The 23,409-nt window shown below is 45.0% G+C and overlaps 1 protein-coding gene across 1 annotated transcript in view; it reads left to right on the top strand.

Annotated features, from left to right (window-relative positions):
- The window catches only part of LOC126522999 (ATP-binding cassette sub-family C member 2-like), a 58,073-nt gene extending 46,342 nt beyond the window's left edge, over positions 1-11,731 (top strand). The window contains exons 13-15 of the mRNA XM_050171838.3: positions 1,793-1,959; positions 2,490-2,684; positions 11,539-11,731. Coding sequence (XP_050027795.3) covers positions 1,793-1,959; positions 2,490-2,684; positions 11,539-11,683 — 507 coding nt within the window. The 3' untranslated portion in view covers positions 11,684-11,731. The remainder of the gene's footprint in view (positions 1-1,792; positions 1,960-2,489; positions 2,685-11,538) is intronic.
- The last annotated feature ends 11,678 nt before the right edge of the window (positions 11,732-23,409 follow it).

Raw genomic sequence — 23,409 nt, forward strand, 5'->3', positions numbered from 1 at the left:
TACAAGAAGCTGTGTACCTATCTTTAATAAAACGTCTATTATCATCAAACATGGAAACGAGACAGATCGCAAGAGAAATAGAAGGAGTATACGGCACAAAGATTACAAGGGGGAGGGGGGGCAATTGTATAAGTGAAGCATCGGTCATTCTTCAGGAGAAAGAATTTTGCTATTTATATCACACATGATAATTACATCATCGAAGCATACCATGTATCCTGGACATGTCAGGGATTCTTGGACTTTGGTTCCTATATATGTGCGTTAAATTCCTGAATAAGAAATCAGTTACAAGTCAGCGCCGCGTTGTCGTGTTTTTCTTCCTTTTATCCTCCTTTGCTTTTGGAATGTTACCAAATGTACGTGAATCCGCCCTAACATGACATACACGCTGCGAAAGTCGGAATAACTTCCGGAGCTAGAAGGAAAGTGCTGTACTTGAGAGTTTTTTTAGGAAACTACACAAACGCATCCCGAAAAAATAAAAAAAGTAAATGTTGAGGCATTTGTATCAGAACTCTGTGTGGCCTCAAGGCCATTAAGCCTTTTTACCGGCTAATAGCGCTTCAATTCACATTACTCAGCAACGCACAGTACCGTCCTCACGCCTGGATATCTGCGCAGCTGTCGTCAGTCTTTAAGACATTAAGCGATTTTAATGATCTGCCTCCTGCGAGAGTGCCCTTTCCAGCTAGTCGAGTTTAAAGAGGTTACGGAATCATTCGCTGGCACCATCGCTATTTTTCATGTGTTAACTCGTAATTAGGACCCTGGAAGTGTTAAAAAAATTGTGGTCGAACAGGTACAATGGCTTGGCCTCACCCCCCCCCCTCTCTCTCTGAGGGCGTGTCAGTTATCGCCACGCAATGGTGTTTAACACGAGTGCCTAATTGAGGCATTTGAACGATGTCGAATTCATAATCTTTCTACTTCCAATCGCATCAGTGAGCCGTCATGTTTTATTTCATTAGCTCAAATGAAGTGACAACACGTTATGGCGGAATGCCACGTTTCCCAAAATATCACACCTGCTAAATCTTTCACACGTTAAATTAGTGCTCTAGAAATATTCGACAAGTGCCTAGGGGCACGACTGATCGACGTGTCTATGCGGCTGAGCAATCAGAAGTCGCAGCTCGCTCCCCGTTTTCAGAAGAAAGGAATTTTATTTTATGGCATCAATCTATAAGCCTTTCTTTTCGTGGGAGGGAACTTCGGCTAGTTGACGTAGTAAGGCGTGCTCATTTCAAGGCATAATCTCAAAATAATTGATTTCAAAGTAGCTTCTCCTATTTGGGTTCTTGTGGCACCATAAGTATTCTCAATACGTACAAAGTATTTGGCTTCTTCCGATTCCAATGATATCAACCTATGCTTATCACTAAAGAATTACCATGAGCCTTGATGTAGCAGCGAGGTTTACGTGTCTTCTGCCTCCCACGGTAAGAGAGGCTGTTTTGGTACAGTGGAAGGCAATTTACTCCCTTACTTTAGAACGTTCCTCCCATACACTCCTCCTCGACTCGAGAAAACAGATGGCAACACTGCCTCTTTATAGAATTGGTCACTGACACTCCGCATCAATTTTTGAAATGCCTAGTGTCTTCTTCAGTTGTGGGCGGCGCTATACTCAATTCGCTTGAATGGAGGAAGAACTTCGAGTCAGGGATCGTTCAAGAATACGGGGATGACTTATACAGGTCAAGGTTTTTTTTAGTGCGTCCTGTTAAATCAAGCTACTCAATGTCATTATAGAAAACCAATCGACCGAAATACTTTCAATCATACTCAGGACTACTCCATGTTTACTGGCACGTTACGTGAAAACTTGGACCCACACGGCAGCCACTCAGATGAAGTCCTCTGGAGAGTTCTTAGGAGCGTGCACCTAAGCGACTTCGTCGAAACGACGCCTGAGGGGCTGTCATTCTCCGTGTCTCAAAAGGGAGAAAACCTGAGGTGAGTAAATGGGTTTATTTGTCACCGGCGTTTTGGACGACAGTCAGAGCAAGGCAGGGACTCTCAGCACAAGTGGCGTTCCCTGAGCAAAGCGCTGGAGAGATTGATCCACTAGAAAGCACTGGAGAGGATGGCTTGCTATAACGTTCTTCTTCGCTACAGAATGTACGTTCACCTGCTGATGAACCCTGTCTCAGAGGCTGCGGGATTGTCTAGCTACTAAAGTACTTAAAAATTGATAATCGTCTTCCTGATAAGCAAAATAGTAAAGGGCAACGACAGTTCACAAATTTTTTTAGCTCTGTAAGAAAATGGAAAACACTGACCACGAAAAAAATTAGAATATAAAAAAAATCTTCATTTTCATCATTACCATCACCAGCCTACTAACATTTGCCTGATGGTTTTGGACTGATAATATATTCATGCTCCTTAAAAATATGGAGGTGTCCACACGAAAGTCAAACAATTAGGTTACTGATATTTGATGAAAAGCTAACGTTGTGGTGCTTTTGCGCGGTGAATTGTAGTGCCGGTCAGCGACAACTGGTGGCGCTCGCTGGGGCCCTCCTGCGAGCCACAAGAATTCTGGTGCTGGACGAAGCAACTTCCCAAATGGACTCGGACACGGAGCGCAGGGTGCAGACGGCTTTGAGGGAGAGCTTCGCGCACTGCACCGTTATCACGATAGCGCACCGCATCGACACCATACTAGACTACGACAGGTGAGGCACCACTTGAACAACGTCATCACCGTTGAACACACTTCATATTGCCCAACATGGAGGACAAGTGGCGATATCATTCGGGTGATGATTCCAAGGTCGGGGACTGACTTGTCAACCATAGTGATGGAATGCAGGTCTTCACTGGGTACAGTGAAAGAACACTTGTTTAACAAGATTTCTGCACATTGCAACCTGCGTTTTTCTAGACAACTCAGGAACTCTTCACTACGCCGTCTTTCATAGCTCCTATGTAGCTTGTCGGGTCATTACCGCGTTAATCGGTTACTAAAGTATAGCTACGTTAAATCAAGCAAATTATCCAGCCAGTTCCTAAGAATCTAGGTCTTTCCCAGGCTCTCTTCACCGTCACGTTGGAGTTTTCATAAGCAACAATCTTTGTGGCTGCCCTTCAATATCAGCATGCTGCATCATGCTAGTGAATAAAGTATTTTGCAGGGAAACCCACAACTTCTACGTGGTATTAGAGCGTGTTGAATCGCGGTCACCTTGGAAGAATGTCAGGCTTCAATTCACCAGCGCTTGACTGCTCGTGCCTTGCATGTTTCTCGCACGATACATCATGCGTTCTCACGTGAGCGTGGTGCTCGGAAGCCCCGAGTGAGGGTGCTCTTGGCATGATTGGTTCGACTCTTGTGGTCCGTTTCTGTAGTTCGTAACTAGGATAAGGGCGTCACACATGGGATCGCTTGCCTACACCTAAATGTTGGTAGCTGCGCTATACCGGGGCATTGCACTAAGCTGACCAAGTGGACACGCGCAATCGTCCGCCACTATCGCCGAGAGCTGCTTGTTGGCGAGAAGATAAGGTAGGGAGGTTGAATAAAACGAACAGGTTTATCTTACATGTTTACAGCGCACAACTGACTCAATGAGTATGAAAGAACACTCCATGTCGGAACACTTTAGTTGCATGAGCAAACTAGCCTGAGCACGTTCTGCACTGCACCAAAAACCTGCCTTTAAGCCAACGCTTTCCGTATGTCCTAGGCGAGGAAATTCGGTTACTCTTTTCTGGCCAATCAGAAGGGTCGAAGTGTTCGCAACACTCTGCCCATAATGACGCACCAACTTGCTGGACCCTGTCTGTGAAGTTGTGCAATCGCTCCGAATTCGACGCAACCAAGAGGCTGTTAGGAACCTGAAGTCGATGCTGTTCCCACAGAAGTCGTCGACGTTGGTATCTTGCATCAATTAGTGGCCTCTGAATGATAGTGAGCTTGTGGCGATACTAGAAGCCTGGCCTTGACGGTCGTTACGTGGTTCCACAGAACACTGTGGTTACTGTCACCTCGAAGGGATATTCTTTGTTGGCCTGTAATAGTCATCGCCGGGCACCGCCGTTGTCTACGTGGGCGCTGGTGAAGAGGTCGCTTCGTAGCAAGTATACCCAAAACATTCCAATTGCCATTTGGGACGCGACACGGCACAGCCTGAGCATTCGCTTGTTTCTGAGGCGTTGCTCCTGATTATTGTGGTCTTGGCAGCCCTGCACATGCGTTGGTGTCCGGAACCACCATTGCATTCCGGATACAGCGGGTTCCCGTGGCAGTTTGACATGGCCCGACTGCACTAGCAAGGTATATACACGGTGTCCCTACTATTATGCAGCAAGATTTAAAAATGTGTGAATGCCACGTACTTGGACAGAACTAAAGTGATGTCCCAGAACAGAGAAAAAATACAAATAAATAAAGGCAGGGAAAACTGCCGTGTGACTGGCCGATCGATGCACTTAGCGTGTATTTGCGGGTTTCTTTCAAGCTCGGAAAAGCACTTTTATGCACCACATACTGTGCAACAGAAAGCTGTATCGCCAGTTTTTTATGTTGCTCTTCAATTTTCTCATTTACATTTTTTATCTAGTCATTTTAGAAGTTGATTAATTAAGACTAATTATGGAATTAGGCATAATGCAGAACATGATCTCTGTATCCACAAGCGATGGCAAACAACATTACCTTGGTTCTGTCCAGTTACGTGGCATTTGTATATTTCACAGCGTAACCTGTTATGGGCTCATTCCAACAGTCATTTCAGGTAGCGATGATGTCCGCCGCCAGTGTCCGGTCTCCGTAGAAGCTATCGCCGGGAATGAGAAAAAATTACCGAGTTCCCGCCGCGATCGTACCCATTCTACCACTGAGCCATTTGTGGTTAGTGACATGTGTTAATAGCATCGCGAAACAGAAACTTGTCAACAAAGGCGAGTTGTTGGTGAAGGACCTCAAGTGCCTTGTCATAGACCCGGAATGTAAGAATATCAAGATGAAGCTTCTTTGGCTTCCCCACACCTCGAACACAGATGGATTGTTGGAGTCCTACTGTCATATGGCACAGCGCAGTCTAACACGAGAGAAATGTGGCGGTGTGACGCCATGAAGGTCTGGCCAATGACTAATCGAGATGTGGCGTTTACATTGAAGGATGGAGTTTCTGCCAGTAATCTGCCTCATATATTGAGCATATACGGGCACCAGTGCCTCATCTTGGTTCCTGGCCGACCACTAGTTTGCCTCCGGTGCAACAGAGTCGGGCTTATCCGTCGACAATGTAGAACACCGCACTGCAGTAACTGTTACCGCTACGGTCACCTTGCAGATGCATGCATGGGAACCTACGCTGACAAGCTTCGTGGAAATATACCAACTGAGTGGGAGACCATCACCGATCATCTATTGGATGTTAGGAAAGTAGTGGATGCAACCGGTGATACAACCGCTGAAGCTCATTGATAAGAGGAAATTAAGCCTTCATCGGCTGACAATAGCCTTAGTCCGAAGCCTGCTACGAAGCCTGCTCGTAGTAAGGTTGAGACTAAATTGCTTTACGACGAGCCAACTATGTCATGCGCAGATTTTCCACAAGTTCATGATCGCCCACCGTCAATGGAATCTGGATCGATGTGCGAGGCCGCCAAGAAGTATCCATCGCCACCTGACAACCTATCACCCTCGGGAAATGAGGCCCGGGTTCTCAAAGTGTCAAAGTTGACAAAACCGCTCCAGGGAACGCCTACTCCTGCAGATGCATATTGTGTTAAAGTGCAACAAAAGGTCGCTAGTGCATGACCTCATCAAGAAGGGAGTGGTGCACCTCTGGAGCAGCGTTTATACGCAGCACCAAGATAGGTAATCATGGCGGGCGCGCTTCCCTTCTATTTTAGTACTTTAAGTGTCCGTGACTTACGAAGTAAGGGACGGCAAGTACAGCTTCTTCGTTTGTTACGCAACAGCAAATTATATATTGCTGCTATCCAAGAAACAAAGATTGAATCCGACGAAAGTACAGAAGTAATTCCGTCTCCATTCCTACATGACTATAATGCTTGTGTTAGCCACGCTGTAGGCATTTCCGCAGGTTGTATGTTATTTGCTAGAAAACATTGATATTGTGATTTCCAACAGTTGTTACATAAAGGGAAGGGCGCCTAATATGGTGTGATATTGATATCAGTGGTATGAGCTTGATATTTGTGCGTCTTCATGCCCCGAACAAGTTACGTTAACAAGAATATTTCTTATCCCTAGAACGGTCTATTCCTGTACTGATCGTGCATTGGTCCTTTTTGGAGACGAACTATGTATGTAACGCACTAGATCGTATGTCATTGAAGCTGAGACATGATCCAAGCAGTGACGCGTTGCAACGTTTGATATGTATTATCGGCTTGTGGACACTGCAGAAAATGAAAAGGCGGGATGTCGCCACACGCATTTCCAACGCACCTCGCATGCAAGTCTTGACCTGATTTACGTTTCACTTAGCGCACTATCTCTTATTTATGGTTACACTCTGCACCCTGCCTTCTTTAGTGACCATTGCCTAGTCTCAGCATCGTTTGGTAGCCGTCGGTACAAAAGTCGGCGTATGTGCTGGCAGTTGTGGAAGTTTTATAGCCAATTACTTTCGTCTGACTGCTTCCTAAAGCGTGTTACTAGCTTATGGCTAAACTGTCATGCCGCAAGGACTTGCCCCTCTCTGCTGTGTGGGTATTATTCAAACAGGAAGTTAAAATGTTAGCTATTGAAGAATCATCAATATTGGCCTTTGAAAAAAGAAGAATTACAAAGCATTGCATCAACTTCAGATACAATGATTTCATACCGAGCTTGAATGTATACATCCGGGTCAATATATTGATCATATTCATAGTGCCAAGGCGCAGTTACAAACTTTGTACACAGAGAAATAGAGATGTGCACTAGTGCGTGTGCGAGAGGAGCGTTTTCTGGAAGAACATCCTCGCAGTAGGTCTCTAGGCGATGACCGCCCAAACGCGCTGTTTAAACACATACTACACATAGAGTACGGTGGAATCATTGTTAATGAGCCGACTGAAACAACTAAAGCGTTTTTCGAACATTATCAAAAATTATTTCAGGGCCTTAAGCCATGGGATACAGATGCTACCAGAAAATTTGTATTGTTGCTGCCTCAGTTAAATCAGGATGATTATGAATATGCAAATAAATACATTGATATTAATGAGGTAAGTTCATGCATAGATTCGTTAGCGAAAGGCAAGATGCGCTACAGTGATGGCCTTAGTGCGGAATTTTATCAGTGTTTTCGCTCCCTCTTGTCACCATTATTACTTCAGGTCTACCGTGAGGCCTAGGAAGTAGGGTACCTAATTGCGACAATGTACGAAGGGCGCACACTGTCCTCATAGCCAAAAGTCATGAGGAGACCAAATTGCAAAAAGTGTACGGATATCGGCCTATCTCGTTATTCAATGTGGATTATAAAATTTTTGCAACGCTATTAGCTAACCATTTGCAAATCGTGATAAGATGTGGTCATAATAATAATAATAATAATAATAAAAATAATAATAATAATCAGCAGCAGCAGCAGCCTGGTTACGCCCACTGCAGGGCAAAGGCCTCTCCAATACTTCTCCAACTACCCTGGTCATGTACTAATTGTGGCCATGTTGCCCCTGCACCTAACTTTCTGCCGCCCACTTAACTCCGCCCACCTAACTTTCTGCCGCCCCCTGCTACGCTTCCCTTCTCTTGGAATCCAGTCCGTAACCCTTAATGACCATCGGTTATCTTCCCTCCTCGTTACATGTCCTGCCCATGCCCATTTCTTTTTCTTGATTTCAACTAAGATGTCATTAACTCGCGTTTGTTCCCTCATCCAATCTGCTCTTTTCTTATCCCTTAACGTTACACCCATCATTCTTCTTTCCATAGCTCGTTGAATCGTCCTCAATTTAAGTAGAACCCTTTTCGTAAGCCTCCAGGTTTCTGCCCTGTACGTGAGTACTGTTAAGACACAGCTGTTGTACACTTTTCGCTTGAGGGATAATGGCAACCTGCTGTTCATGATCTGACAATGCCTGCCAAACGCTCTGTGGTCTGTGGTCGGTGATCATCAAATATGTGGCATCAGGGGCCGGTCCATTCAGACCAATATTCATGTTGCGAGATCGGCGCTAGAGTTTGTAGCTGAGAGGATGGGCAGGTAGCAATAGTACTGCTACATCTGGCTATAGGGCGTTTGACAGGGTCAAAAACTCGTTCCTGTTTATTGTACTAGAGCACGGAAATATGGGATTCTTGCTTGTTAGAGGTGTCAGAATGTGTTATGCTAATGGCTCAACGAGGCTAACGAGGCTAAGTATGTGTCTACTTCGACACAGCGCTATGCTTGTCTTCAGACGCTAAATATGTGAAACATGATCCCTTCGCGCTCTTACACTGCTTGTCGTACACCGCATGAATCCCGCTGAGCTGTTGTCTTTATGAAATTGTGTTTTACTGTGTGCCTCCAAATACCAGAATATGCCTGTGTAGTTTGGAAGGAGCGAGCAAGTAAAGTGATATCTATTTTGGAGCACCGCTTTTGCCATTCCGGCGACCATAGTGCAGCCCTCTAATACACCTAAACTCCCACCTCTAAAATCAGGACGTATTAAATCCGACCTTCTGTTCCTCTACAAGGTGGTCCATGGCAATGTACATTGTGCAAAGCTTCTTGATCGTGCGCAACTATCCTTGCTTTAAAATTACACCGGGCAGCATCCCGTGTTTTCTGCTCAGCTTTCTTACATTAAAAATCATTTTTTTTTTCCAAAAGAAAAAGGAATGGTGTAATATGTCTTCTACCTGTATTGAAGTATTTCAGAATTCATTTTCTGTGTTTTGTGTATATGAAGATACTCATCTTGTATGATTAGCTCCCTCTTAGGCCTACCTGCTTATTTCCTGTTTCCTTATCTAGCATTGTTTTGACTACCACATTTCTTTGTCTACATCTATTTTGTCAGTTTTGTCTACTATTTAACTGACCCAACACGATGGCTTCGTAGCTTTTCCTGGGCACTATAGCAAACATTTGTTATTGCAACTTATGTGACAGCGCGAAACATAAGGAAGGGACAAGAATCAATCAGTGATGTTTATTTAACATGCCCAGGAACAACCTGCAGGTCTGAGTGCTGGCGCGCGCATACATTAAAAAATGTATGCGTGGGCAATAATAAACAAATCAAATCAAAGATGTTTATTAAAGTGCTCAGCAACAACCTCGAGGATCTTGGTGCTGGCGCACACGACAATACAATGCACAGGAAGAAGAGTGGAAGCCCACACGCACATACAGACATACACACATGCGCAGACACACAAAAAAAATAATAATTTCGCAAATACAGATTCTAACAGAGCATAAAATGCGTACACGAAGAGAATACAAAGCAAAAGTGTACAAACAAATAAGGATTGCAGAATGACGCAACACACAACAGATATGAAAGGTTTTGTTCAGTTATTCAAATTCCTCTGCAACTCTTTGCAGGAAAATATTAAAGTTAGGTATGAAGATGTAGACTCACTCTGAATGGCGTTATATGTAGCCTCCACTCTAGATAGAGGGTCGCAAAAATCAGAAGGCTGATAGGCGCGCTGTTTCCTTGTCCTTTTCTGCAGAATCTAAAAGCTCACATTAGAAAGCAAGTGCGAGCAGCAGATTTTTCCACGTATTAATTTGTGGAGAAAAAAATCCGATTTGTTGCTTCTACAGGTAAAAGTAGGTAATGCGAGAGGCTGTGTTAGCTCTATTGAGATAGAAGGCTTTTGACAGACTTGATGTTGAAATGCAGACGTGAACTTTTTTTGCACACTATCGAGAAGTTCACAGTTTCACCTACAAGTGCCGCCCCAAATGACGGAGGCGTACTCAAGAACTGGAAGGCGTACTCTCTTATAGAAAGTTAAAATTGGCCAAGGTTGTTTCAAGTGCATTATTATTATTATTATTATTATTAATTTTATAATTATTATTATTATTATAGAAGAGAAGCATTCCATTTTTTCTTCGTACTCTGCAGAAGCCTCAATAAGCAGGATTCCAAGTGATACATTGCATTCTTGGAAAAGAGCCCCTTCAACCGGCAGCCGGGACTTTGAAAGTAAATGCGTAAACACTTCTAAACGTGGGGAGTGTTTTCGCCTGCTCGAATCTAGCGAAGTAAAAGTCCAAGCAGTCTGTCTTGCTGCCGATTTCTTTTTACAAGGCAATTAGCGGCATCCCTCAAGGATGAGTATTAGGACCACTTCTTTTCAAAATATTAATGACGTTCGTCCCTCTATTCAGAATTCTTGGATCCTTCTACATGCCGATAGCTTCGAAATGTTAAAGAAAATTCATATTGCAGAAGTCTGTCGCATCCTCAAGTCGTGCCTCTAGTTTTCTGAATGGTGCAAAAATAATCACATCACCTTAATTGCTTCTAAGATTGAAGCCATGACTTACAGAGACAGGACACGAAGCACTTATTTTTCTTATTCCATAGATTCTGAACCATTGTGTAAGGTCTGTGAGATAATTGACCTCAGTGCACGTTTTGATATGACCTTACAAATTTCTGCTCACACTAAACATATTACAATGCGGGCTTCACGCTCTATTTGTTCTGTTTGCAGACTATCGAGGGAATTCAATTCTCCTACACCGTTTCCCAAACGGTAAAAAAACTACCTGTTTTTCTCAACTCAGATACGTGTCACTCGTCTAGAGCGGCATTTCTAGATCCATTATAGATCAGCTCAGGAAATCGTTTGTAAGCAAATATCATCCCCGTTTTGCTAACACAGACACCGGACGTTGTTCTACCACTGATAGTTTATTGTCACTGCCCTTACTTCACTGCCCACGCAATCGCACTGACCTTCTCTTTCTTTTCTAACTTCTCCACGGCATCCTCACTTGCCCCGAATTCCTGAGTTTATGTTTCGTATGTCACGCAAGATCACCAGAGAACATAGACCTTTCCAGGTTCCTGCGTGTCATCGCCAACACTCAACCGTCCGCAGAATACTGTCATTTCAATGCTTACTTTCATGATCTCGACATTTTTCATAGCTGGCTGTTATTGTTCTTTCCCGAGTTCAAGAGGGGGGAACCTTGGGCCAGTTGGTTCGACATGTTTAACGAGGACAGGACCGCTCGTCCTGTCCACTCCTTCGTCACGTTCCGTCTGAAGTCGCGGTTCTTTTCCTCTCCTTTTCCGAGTTTTGCGTTGTTTTGTCATAGTTGCGCATACTTCTGAACTGCTCTTCTCCTCCTTTTATGTTGTCATTCACCATGCGCCTTGTTGTATGTAAAAGCTTATTTTCAATATTGTTTTTTTTTTATAGTTCTTCTCACTTATGTTACCTTGCAATTTTTTTTGTAGGTGTGTATGGGGGCGCCCGCACTTAGACCATAAGGCTGTTTCTAAGCACGGTGAATAAATGATTGATTGATAAATTATTACTGCTCTTGGTCTTGTTGGTGTTGTTGCTGTTGTTATAAAGGTATGCTAATTTCTGTGCCGCAGGGTCGTCGTCATGGGTGACGGTCGAATGCTGGAGTTTGGTGGTGTGCGAGATCTGCTGACTGACCGATGTTCCGTGTTTCGCAGCATTGCTGTCAGCGCTGGAATTGACGTCGCGAAAAGAGTACCCAACATGGCATCAAAATAAAACTACTCTAAAAGTAATATTTTTAGCATAGCCATGCTGAAACTAGCATATACACTAAACGGCATAGAGGATATAAGACACGCTCTTAATGCAGACGACATCACCATCTGGACAATAGGCGGATTCCCAGGAGCTCAGCAGGACGTATTGTAAGAAACCATGGATCGTATAGAAAAGTATCTCAAGGGTTGCAGGTTCGCGTGCGCACCGGAAAAATCGGAGCTTCTCAGACTAAAAGCGAGAACCACGGATAGACCGCCAGAACGGTGAAATCAGAGAACCAGAACTCTGACTTAACGGTGTGCAAATCAATAAAGCAGAATCGCTCAAACTCTTAGGCCTACTTGCACACAAGGATGGATAGGGCGCCGCCACCCTACCCAAACCACAAACCGTCACTCAAGTCGCACCTTTGGTACGACGGGTAGTAAGCAGAAGATAAGTCTTGAAAGAACTAGATGCAGTAAGAATTATCCAAGCCTTCATCATCAGCAGAATCACCGAAGGCACACCTTACATGGACCTGAACATAAACTGAACTCTCTCATCCAGAAGGCTTTCAGGATTGCCAGTGGGATCTCCGAACACTCCTCCACACGACTACTCTGCTCTGGTCTCCAGAACACCTGGGAGGAGCTAGTTGAAGCCCACAAAGTTAACCAACTCGAACACCTCGCACTTACTGAAAGGGCAACACTCAGAAGATTAGGATATGCTAAAGCTATGCAACCGCGCAACCAGAAAAGGATAATCCCAGATAAAAATCGTCAGTACAGCTCCGTAACCACCATTCTAAGAAATCTGCATCCAACCCACCATGAAGGTAAAAGAAAAGGCAGAATAGGGACTCTCCGAAAAACTTTTGGCCGAAATCTGGACACACCATACACCGATGCAGCGACACACCGATAGAGGAACTCCGGCCCATGCGATCAACGGCGTCGACAGAAAGAGTAAAGAGAGAACGGCAGCTAGAACTTTAACGAGAGAAACAGATACGGCAGTAGGAAGCGCAATAGCCTTGGCCATGTCAACCTAGGGGAGGGAGCAGTGATACTCAGATTCACAAGCAGCTTGCCAGAACTTTCAGAAAAGGAGAATCTCTAGGCAAGGCCTATAGATCATCAGAACCACAGCAACGAAGAAACTACCAGATATATACATGGTTTGCACTCTGGGGCATGAGCCCTTGCTGAGGAATGAGGCAGCCGACGCCTCCGCCCGAGCTCACGTTCACCCGGCATTCTCACTGGACGCGCCATAGAGAACGGATGAAGTCCCGAAAAAGTACAGCGATATTCTGCAACACTACAGGCTTTACAGAAGAACTTATTCGCCACCTCACCACAGCCTAACAAGGGAAGAGGCAGTAACTGTCAGGAATTTACAAATCAACAGCTACGTCCATGGTATCCTATTGCACAGAATCTCACCTACTCAGCACTCATACTTCTTCACATGCTGCAATGTTCCAGAAATGCTATGCCATAAGGTTGGTGATGTCTCGGAAAAAATGGCACCGAAGAGCAGTGGGACGCCAAGCTATCAGAGCCGCACCGGAAGAGAGAGCGCAGCCTCACCGAACAGGCACAGGAGATGGCCATGGCTTGTGGCTACCTGGAATAAGAAGGCCGCCCACCGAGGGTGCAAACTGCGTTTGCTCAGAATAAAAGTTCATTCTCTCTCTCTCTCTCTCCAAAAGTAACTGCGGTGTTCATTGGACTGTCGTCGGGTGCTAAGTTGGAGTTTCGAATTAACGTAAGGGTAGAAAGGTGCACGGCACCTCAGTGCTCTTCTCACCCATCATATCAAATATTGTTGTTCGTGCTTTATGAACCATTTCTTATAACTGCCGCACATTTTACCAAGTCCGGTAAAATTTCTAGCAAATACGTAAATACAGTAGGAGCGAGTGGTACGAACCACGCGAAAGCTCCATTAGAAAGAAATTTGAATCAATATACACAATAAAAGAGAGTTGCACATATTTCAATAGGCCCATGTCTTGGATTATTATTGACAACAGAGGCTTCACGAGCAGCCTAATCACTACGACATCGGTGCATACCACTTTCTTCCGGCCTCCAGCTTCAGCCACATCTATAGACCTAACCTTGCATTCACCTGACGTCCATGTGAAGTGGTCAATTGCACCTGACCGCATGGGAAGTGATCACTATCCAATTTTACTGTTTACTGTCGACTTCCATATGCGTGGCGCTAAAATGAGCCATGTTGTTAATTGGGGCAAATACAGGGAGCAACTTGCAAGTGTTTCTGGTGATGTGATAAAAAAAATGATTTATGGTAAGATGGCTGCTGCCACGGCGGTCAAGTTGCCTAATCATTTTCCGACTTCGGATTTAAAACTAGGGAACCTTTGCGCAGCGCGCAGAAGGGCGGAGCGACAACTGATGCGGAAGAAGGACGACAAATCCTTCAAGACGACCTTCAACAGTCCTAACTCTGCCATTCGACTCCATACGAACAAGCTCTGTAGGTTGCAGTGGGCGTCCTTCTGCGCTAGCTTGACTGTTTTTTCACCGATGACGAGAATTTGGCGAGTCATTGGTAGCCTTACTGGTGATTCTCGTCCTAGTAAGACTTTCGAAGCGCTTGAACTGCGCAAGCAGAAACCTCTCGCGCTCTTGGCAGAGAAATTCGCAGATGCATTTGTTCGTGAAAGTTCAGGAATTCATCCATGTGCTCTGCCGGCAACATCTACGTCTATTATGGACTCCCCGTTCACACTTCGAGAGTTACAGAAAGCGCTCAGCAGGCTGCGGCGTCGATGTGCACCAGGTCCTGACGGTATTACCAACCAGATGATGCAGAACCTACCTCTAGAACACCGGAAGATGCTCGTAAGCTATCTCAATCGAGTATGGGAGACTGGCGACGTTCCTTCCTCATGGAAGGTGGCTTGTGTTGTCCCAGTGCTGAAGCCCGGCAAAGAAATTACAGACTTGGCCCTGTATCGTCCTGTATCACTGACGTCGTGTGTGGCTAAGCTCATGGAGAAGCTCGCAAGTAAGCGTTTATGATGGTGGCTCGAAGATAGAAGGGCTCTGCCAACATGCATGACTGGATTCCGCACAGGTTTAAGCGCGCAAGATAGCGTCTTGGACTTGATAAGCCACATTGAACATCAAAGAGCTTTCGGCCTCACAACACTAGCTATTTTCCTAGACGTATCAAAGGCTTATGATAGCGTCCTTCAGAGCTGAATACCAAATAGCCTTCAAGCCATAGGCGTACAGGGCTATCTTCTGCGATTCATTCACTCATTTATCAGTGATCGTAAAATTCAAGTACGGTTAGGAAGCACCATAAGCACCGAAAGGGTGGTATCGCGAGGAGTACCTCAGGGAAGTGTTCTACCATGCTGTTTAATGTTGTAATGGCTGGTCTTCCCTCTGGAGTGCAAAAACATTGCAGGCATATCCATATGTCGATATATGCGGACGACATTTCTATTTGTTTAAGCGGATATCAACACAAGCGTTTAGCTCTGATAGCTCGACAGGCATTACTTTCAGTTCAAAATTACCTTCAAGGTGTTGGGTTGACTCTCTCGGTGGAAAAATCTGGCTTCATCATGTTTCTAGGTAGAGGAAGACGGTATGCGCGGCTAAAGATAGACCTTGATCAATCTTGCCTTCGTCAATTGAAGCACAATCGCTTTTTGGGTGTCATTATTGACTAGCGTCTACAGTGGCGACGAGCTGAGGACTCTATTGTGACATCACTATCTCCGCGTCTCAATGTGATCCGTAGATTTGCAAGTGAGCAATGGAGAAATCACCCTTCTTCAATGATCAGGCTGCACGATGCACTAGTGACGGGTCGAATAATGTACCAGCTCCCTTTACTTTCCCCCTCACTATCACAGCTGGAACGACTTGAGGTTTTGCACAGAAAGGGCCTAAGGAGGGCTCTTGGCGTTCCGCAGACTGCTCCTAACAATGCAGTACTTTATGAGTCTCTATAAAGACCTCTTAGCCTAGTCGCTTCACAAAGGTTATGGATGCAAATTGGCCGCCTCAAACAGACGATAGCTGGGCGAGCCCGTCTACAGAGCCTTCAAAAGAGATTTGAGTCCCGAGCATACTTGGCCTTTAATACTCTTGGTTACCTGGCTCTTGACGCTAGAGGTCGAACTAAGAGGTTCAAACCACTTTGGTCTTTCGCGAGCCTCGATTGTTCGTTGACAAATTCCTTGCGTTCGCGCTAAGCGAAGTTCTCCTTTGGCGGCAACGCGTTCGCTCGTACTGGAACTTCTTGAGACTGAATATGCACGTCATCATCAAATTTTTACTGATGGCTCTGTAGACAAGGTCAGAGCATCTAGTGCAGCTGCTTTTCACATTCCCTCTTTGAAGTATGATTGGTCGGTTCGCTTCACTGCAGTCGTGTCCTCCACAACAGCCGAAAGCGTTTGCATTGAGGCAGCTCTAAAGAAGCTACGGTTTTGTACGCCTCAACCTGTTGTCATTCTTACAGATTCTAAATCCGCCCTTCAAAGGTTAGAGCACGGGTTGCCTACTGATACCTTATGTCTAAGCTCCCTACGCTCGGTGCACAATCTCCATACGATTACAATGGGTGCCCTCACACATAGGTATCATAGGCAACGAGATGGCGGACAGCCTCGCCCATAGAGCGCTGTCTGGGAATCCTTTGAGAAAAGTGCCTCAAGAGGACAAGAGACTCTTCAGAGAAGCGGTGTCGTGCCAGTTCAGCTCTTTGTGGAGCTCACCTCACAAGCCATGTGTGACCAAGGGTCTCAAAAGTAACCAAGCCACTTTACTGCTCCGCATTCGCACGGACTCTGCTCGTGCCCCTGCGTGGATGTATAAGACTGGCCTGGCGTTGTCTCCATTATGTTCAACGTGTGGTGTGTGCGGTGACATAGAACATTACCTTATGTGCTGTACGCTGTATAACGCGGAAAGGAGTGTGTTATTCGGGTCCCTCAAGAAGACAGGAATTCCTCACAGTTCTCTTCAGGACATTGTTTTCCCGCGCGGGAACCAGTTAGGTAGGAAGGAGGTTTCTCGCCTTCTTTTAAATTACCTGCAGGACACGGATTTGGACTCCATATGGTGACCTTAGGAGTGACTATGTGTAGTTGTGTGTCTGATTTATATGATTTATGTATTTTAGGTGTCACTACGGTGGAGCAATTACCGGCAGCAACTGTAAGGCTAATCTCACCAGTAGCCTACAACCACTCAACTCAACTCAAAAACGAGCTTTAGGTTTGTGCGTATTTATACCCCAAACAAGTTACGTAAACGAGAATATTTCTGATCCCTAGAACGGTCGATTTCTGTACTGATCGTTCATTGGTCCACTTTGGAGACTAACTGTGTATGTAACGCCCAAGATCGTACGTCATTGAAGATGAGACATGATCGAAGTAGTGATGCGTTGCAACGCCTGATATTTGATTATCGGCTTGTGGACACTGCAGAAAATGAAAAGGCGGGATGTCGCCACACGCATTTCCAAGGCTCTTCGCATGCAAGGCTTGATCGGATTTACGTTTCACTTAGCGCACTATCTCTTAATTATGGTTATACTGTGCACCCAGTATTCTTTAGTGACCGTTGCGTAGTCTCAGCATCGTTTGGTAGCCGTCGGTACCAAAGTGGGCGTATGTGCTGGAGTTTGTAGAATTTTAATAACCAATTACTTTCGCCTGAGTGCTTCCTAAAGCGTGTTACTGAGCTTATAGCTTATGTGTCATGCCGCAAGGACTTGCCCCTCTCTGCTGTGTGGGAGTTATTCAAGCAGGAAGTTAAAATGATAGCTATTGAAGAATCATCAATATTGGCCTTTGCAAAAAAGAATAATTACAAAGCATTGTATAGATTTCTGAGCGAATTGCATGAGCTTGAATTTTTACATCCGGATCAATATATTGATCATAGTTATTATGACAAGGCGCAGTTACAAACCTTGTACAGAGAGAAATACAGAGATGCACTAGTTCATGTGGGAGAGCAGCGTTTTCTGCAAGAACATCCTTGCAGCAAGCAGGTCTCTAGGCGATGGGAACCCACACGTGCTGTCTGAACATATACTACATATAGAGTATGGTTAGCAAAACGTGAACAAGGTGAATGCAGGAGCCAACGTTTCGACAAGTGGACTTGTCTTCTTCAAGACAAGTCCACTTGTCGAAACGTTGGCTCCTGCATTCACCTTGTTCACGTTTTGCTCATCGTCTTGAATTTCCATCTCCCGTATCCCCCGTCTTTTCTATAGAGTATGGTTGAATCATTGTTAATGAGCCGACTATAACTAAAGTGTTTTTCGGACATTATCAAAAATTCTTTCGAGGCCTTAAGCCATGGGATACAGATGCTGCGAGAAAATTTGTATTGTTGCTGCCTCAGTTAAATTACGATGATTATGATTATACAAATAAAAACATTGATAATAATGAGGTAAGCTCATGCATAGATTATTCGCTAGCAAAAGGCAACACGCGCGACACGGATAACCTTAGTGCCGAATTTGCTGAGTGTTTCCGTTCCTTCTTACCACCATTATTACTTCAGTTGTACCGTGAGGCCTTGGAAGTAGGGTACCTAATCGCCACAATGTACGAAGGGCACATTGTCCTCATAGCCAAAAGCGATGAGGAGACTAAATTGCAAAAAGTATACGGATATCGCGCTGTCTCGTTATGCAATGAGGATTATAAAATTTTTGCAAAGCTATTAGCTAACCGTTTGCAAGTCGTGATAAGATCTGTAGTCGGTAATCATCAAATATGTGGCATCAGGGCCGGTCTATTCATACCAATATTCATATTGCGAGATCGCTGCTAGAGTGTGTAGCTGAGGGGATGGGCAAGTAGCAATGGTACAGCCAGATCTGGCTAAAGCGTACGACAGGCTGAAACACTCGTTCCTGTCTACTGTACTAGAGCACATAAATATCGGATTCTTGCTCGTTAGAGGTGTCAGAATATGTTATGCTAATGGCTCAACGAGGCTCTCGAGGCTAAGTAGTTGTCTACTTCGACACAACGCTGTGCTTGTCTTCAGTTGCTAAATATGTGAAACAAAGATCCCTTCGCGCTCTTACACTGCTTGTCGTACACCGCATGACTTCCGCTGAGCTGTTGTCTTTCTGAAATTGTACTGTACTGTGTGGCTCCGTATACAAAAATATGCCTGTGTAGCTTGGGGGGAACGTGCACCAACCGAAAAGCAGTGGGACGCCAAGCTATCAGACCCGTACCCGAACAGACAGCGCAGCCTCACAGAACAAGCACAGGAGATGGCCATGGCCCGCGGCTACCAGTAATAAGGAAGGATCCCACCTAGGGCGCAAACTGTGTTTGCTCAGGATAAAAGTTCATTCTCTCTCTCTCCAAAAGTAACTGCGGTGTTCATTCGACTGTCGTCGCGTGCTAAGTTGGAGTTAGGATAACATAAGGGTAGAAAGGTGCACAGTACCTCAGTGCTCTTCACACCAATTATATCAAATATTATTGTTCGTGCTTTATGAACCATATCTTATAGCCGTCGCACAAGAATCTGGTAAAATTTCTAGCAAATACGTAAATACAGTAGGAGATAGTGGCAGGAACCACATGAAGGCGCTAGAGATTAGAACTTTGGAACCAATATACATTATAAAAGAGAACTGCACATTCTTTCATAGGGCCACGTCTTGCAATCTTATATTATTGACAACAGAGGCTTCACGATAAGCCTATCACCTGCCTTGGTACGACATCGGTGCAATACCTTGAGGAGAATGGGAGTCATATGTCCCGGCAGTTCGGTAAGCTCCATCGAAAAAGCAGCAGAGCCTTGCACGGGAGCGCAAGAAAATTCCTCTGAAAATTTATGCGGTAAAATGCAGCTGTCACTATAAGATCAAAAATCAAAAACAAAAACCAATGCAGAACCAGCCCAACAAACTATGTTCGTTTGAAAAACAACGGTAATGGTAGTGCATCTCAGTCTGAAGTGCCAATTAAGTATATGTTAGAGGTAAAATAAGAAGGGGATAGTGCCCACTGACGAACTGTTGCTGTCCGTAAGCGTTCTATATTAAAGCATATCTCATGCGTCTTTTAAAATTCAGGCCTGAACAGCGAGTGTTATTGGAGCAAATGTATAAAAGCCATAGAAGGCACATAAACGATTGAAATGAATTTTATTACCGTAAGTTTTGAGTGTCTCAAACATATAAATTATAGAATTTAGAATTGGAGAGTTGGTGGATCCACAAAATCTAATCCCACCACGCGGTAGGGTCCTTAACAATTCGAGATTACTTGCAGCATCCAAGGTTTCTCTATCCAAGTACGGGCGCCCATAAACAATTTCAATCCCAACGCTCATGTGACGCAACTTTAATAAAGGTGTGCTGTGCTGCGTCATTCAAGCAAGAAACAGGGTGGGTCAAAAAGAAAACAAATGCAGGCTTTCTTATAGATAAAAAGAAAGGCCCATATACGAAAAAAAAATAGCAAGCCAAAAAGAATCGTAAACAAAGTTTTTAATTCGTTATGAAACGTAGTGATGTTACATTTGGGGTCAAGTTAAAAATGATAACCTTGGCAAATTATTGCAACCTGGATAATTAACAACAATAAAGAATACAGAAGAGGTTTTACGTTGCATAATCACGTCCAAGTTTGAACCGAAGGTGCTTCCTCAAAGCAGGTAAAATTTCAGTTGCCTGTAATTAGACCTAGAGTGTTGCGATCATGTATTGCTAGTTCTGGCTTCCGAAATACATGCACGGATACCACTGCACTCAGAATCTGCGTGGGTCCACAAAAGCTTCACTAATTGCCCAGCGCTGTTGTTGTTCTATATATAGTGCAGTGTTTAGAACTCCCGGCTCTTAAAGTCACACTGCTGCAATGAGAACGGTTCGAATCCGATTAGTGCCATTTGGAGAACAGTTTTGTTTTTTGAGTCCTAAGGTTAGGTGAAAGTGGGGAAGATGGGCGGCCTCAGGATTACGTAGTAACGTTGATGATGACAACGTCATCAGCGGTGCACGCGGTGCATGGAGAGACGGACAGTTTGGAACACTTAACTGATGTCGTACGAACAAAAAGCTTCTCTATTTCAGCTTAACGTAAAGTCTCACTGAATACCTCTGCCTTTAGGATCTAGTGAGTGTATCGAGTATTCCTTCTTTATAGGAAAATCATTTTTACTAATTCTCACATCCATTTAAAACTCACAACTTCAAACATTTAAGCTTGTCAGTGCGCAACATCTTATATGAAATAATTGTTTCGTAAGCACGAGAGAAAGAAAGAAAATAAGAAAAGCGATGAAAAGACAGGGAGGTTAACCATAAAGTGTAGTTGGCTATACTGCATGGGGTGAAATGGGAAATGGATGTCAAGTGATAAGAAAGAGGAAAGGAAAGTATACAGACAGGAATTGGCGAAATAAATTGGAGCACAATGGTACAGTTTATCTTAAAGGCCCGTAGGCCATTGGAAGTGAACTAGTGGACTGGCTGCCTTAAGTACCCACGTCTGTTGCGACCACTGTTCAAGTATTCTTACAGCGCAGACCTTAAGCACCCGTTCGCGCGATGAGCAGCGTTGGCGTCGCCGTCGGCGTAACCGAGCGATCGACATGAGGGCACAGGGGAGGATGAAAGAGAGCGAACTCGGAGTGACGCGGAGAATGAATGACGTGTTGGGAAGAGTGCTCGACGAGGAAATCGGAGGAGGAGAGGAGGAGGGGTGGCGCCAGAGTGGCGCGGCGTCTAAAACCCCTAAACGAAATAAAAGTAGCGCCGTCTCCTCTCTCTTCCTGCGCTGGCGTTCTCTCTCTTCTCTTGACTGTGGAACCCCCTACACGGCGCTGAACTACCAGACGCTCTATGAATCAAACGCTGTCGCTACGTATCGCTCGTGCTTTTGTGGTCGCATTTTGATCAATTTCTTTTTACGTTATGCTATGACTGGTTGCCGAAACCTCGAGAGGTCGTCTGAATATCGTTGTACTTGTTTGGCTCTGCTATTATAGGTGAGACACTGATTTAGGCCGCGCACGACGTCAGCGTTGGTTGATTTACTGGCGCCGCCTCTGCGCTTCAGCAGCTTCAATCTATTGTCGGCCAGCGTACACAGCGGGCCTTTAACATTATGACTAAGCTGCGAGAGCGAGATACATATATCGACCAGCAGTATATATGTAGTTGTCTTACAGTTTTATCTTCTCAAAATAGACGCAGAGTAGAAACGATGAGTTAACCTCCAAGTTTGTCCTGGCCACTGACAAAGTCACGAAAAAATTAGTTTACTCCAGAATCAAGGGCCTTGCAATGTAAATAGCGTTACCGCAGTTTTTCTGAGAGATTATTTGTTTCGTATATCAGATGACTGAATGAATGCACCCGCAACATGCGATCTGTCTTATATATAATGTGAAGGAGCATGCTGTGACAATAATGAGCACCGGTTATATCAAATGTGGAGGCAATATTTTTTTCTTTATCGATGCGTATGAGTGTTTGGTGGAAGACGTGACCGGCGCCGCTCTTCTACGCTGTTACTTTTTCGCTGCTAAATGCGTAAGCATTTCTATGCTTACCCAACGAAAAGACCGTCCCTCCGTTAGTCCCGGAGGGCAAAACATGTCGAGATTGCGTCCGCAGCAACGAGCGGATTCGCCTTCGTGCAGCCTCTCGCTTTAAGGCAATTGAAGCGGCGAGAACACAGCGTTCGCGGAGCTCTCAGCATACGCCCCGCTCGGCCACTTTCACAGACCGCTTTTCAAGATACAGGCCCGCGCCTATTTTTCCAACGCTAAGTAAGCGGTGAGAACACAGCGCGGGAAGCTTCCAAGGTGCGGCCCGCGCGGCGGTGCCATACGAAGCCGTCGGCCGACTACGTTTGGTCAATGGTTCGACGCGGATGGATAAGGAGGTAAAGATCAATAACGGCTTATGATGACTGCGACGTCATCAGCGCACTTTCTGCCACCGTCCGCACCCGTTCGCGTCGTCACAACGCTTTCGTTTGTACTGGCCTGATCAAGTTTCATAACACTCATAGTGACACCGGGCTGCGTGGAGATGGGCAAGTGACAATGCCTACGCATCCTTAGACAACTCCCAGAGGAGTTTCTGCGTGACGCTCCTCAAGCTGCCTCTACTGGACCAGCTTTTACTTGCAGCCTCCTCCATCAAGTAGATGGAAATAAAGTTATTGTATTCTACCTACAACTCAACAACTAAGGAGAAAAGTTGCACCAATAAGTTCGTCTGTCCGCAGGTAAGCGGCCCTTTTTGCCTACGCAGAGTCACCGCTTCGTAAGGTACGGCGGTACACTCAAAAGTGATGTTCGTATCATCATCATCATCAGCCTAGTTACGCCCACTGCAGGGCAAAGGCCTCTCCCATACTTCTCCAACTACCCCGGTCATGTACTAATTGTGGCCATGTTGTCCCTGCAAACGTCTTAATGTCATCTGCCCACCTAACTCTCTGCCGCCCCCTGCTACGCTTCCCTTCTCTTGGAATCCAGTCCGTAGCTCTTAGTGACCATCGGTTATCTTCCCTCCTCATTACATGTCCGGCCCATGCCCATTTCTTTTTCTTGATTTCAACTAAGATGTCGTTTACCCGCGTTTGTTGCCTCACCCAATCTGCTCTTTTCTTATCCCTTAACGTTACACCCATCATTCTTCTTTCCATAGCTCGTTGCGTCGTTCTCAAT

This window comes from Dermacentor andersoni, chromosome 6 (genome assembly GCF_023375885.2).
Source record: "Dermacentor andersoni chromosome 6, qqDerAnde1_hic_scaffold, whole genome shotgun sequence".
NCBI lineage: Eukaryota > Metazoa > Arthropoda > Arachnida > Ixodida > Ixodidae > Dermacentor > Dermacentor andersoni.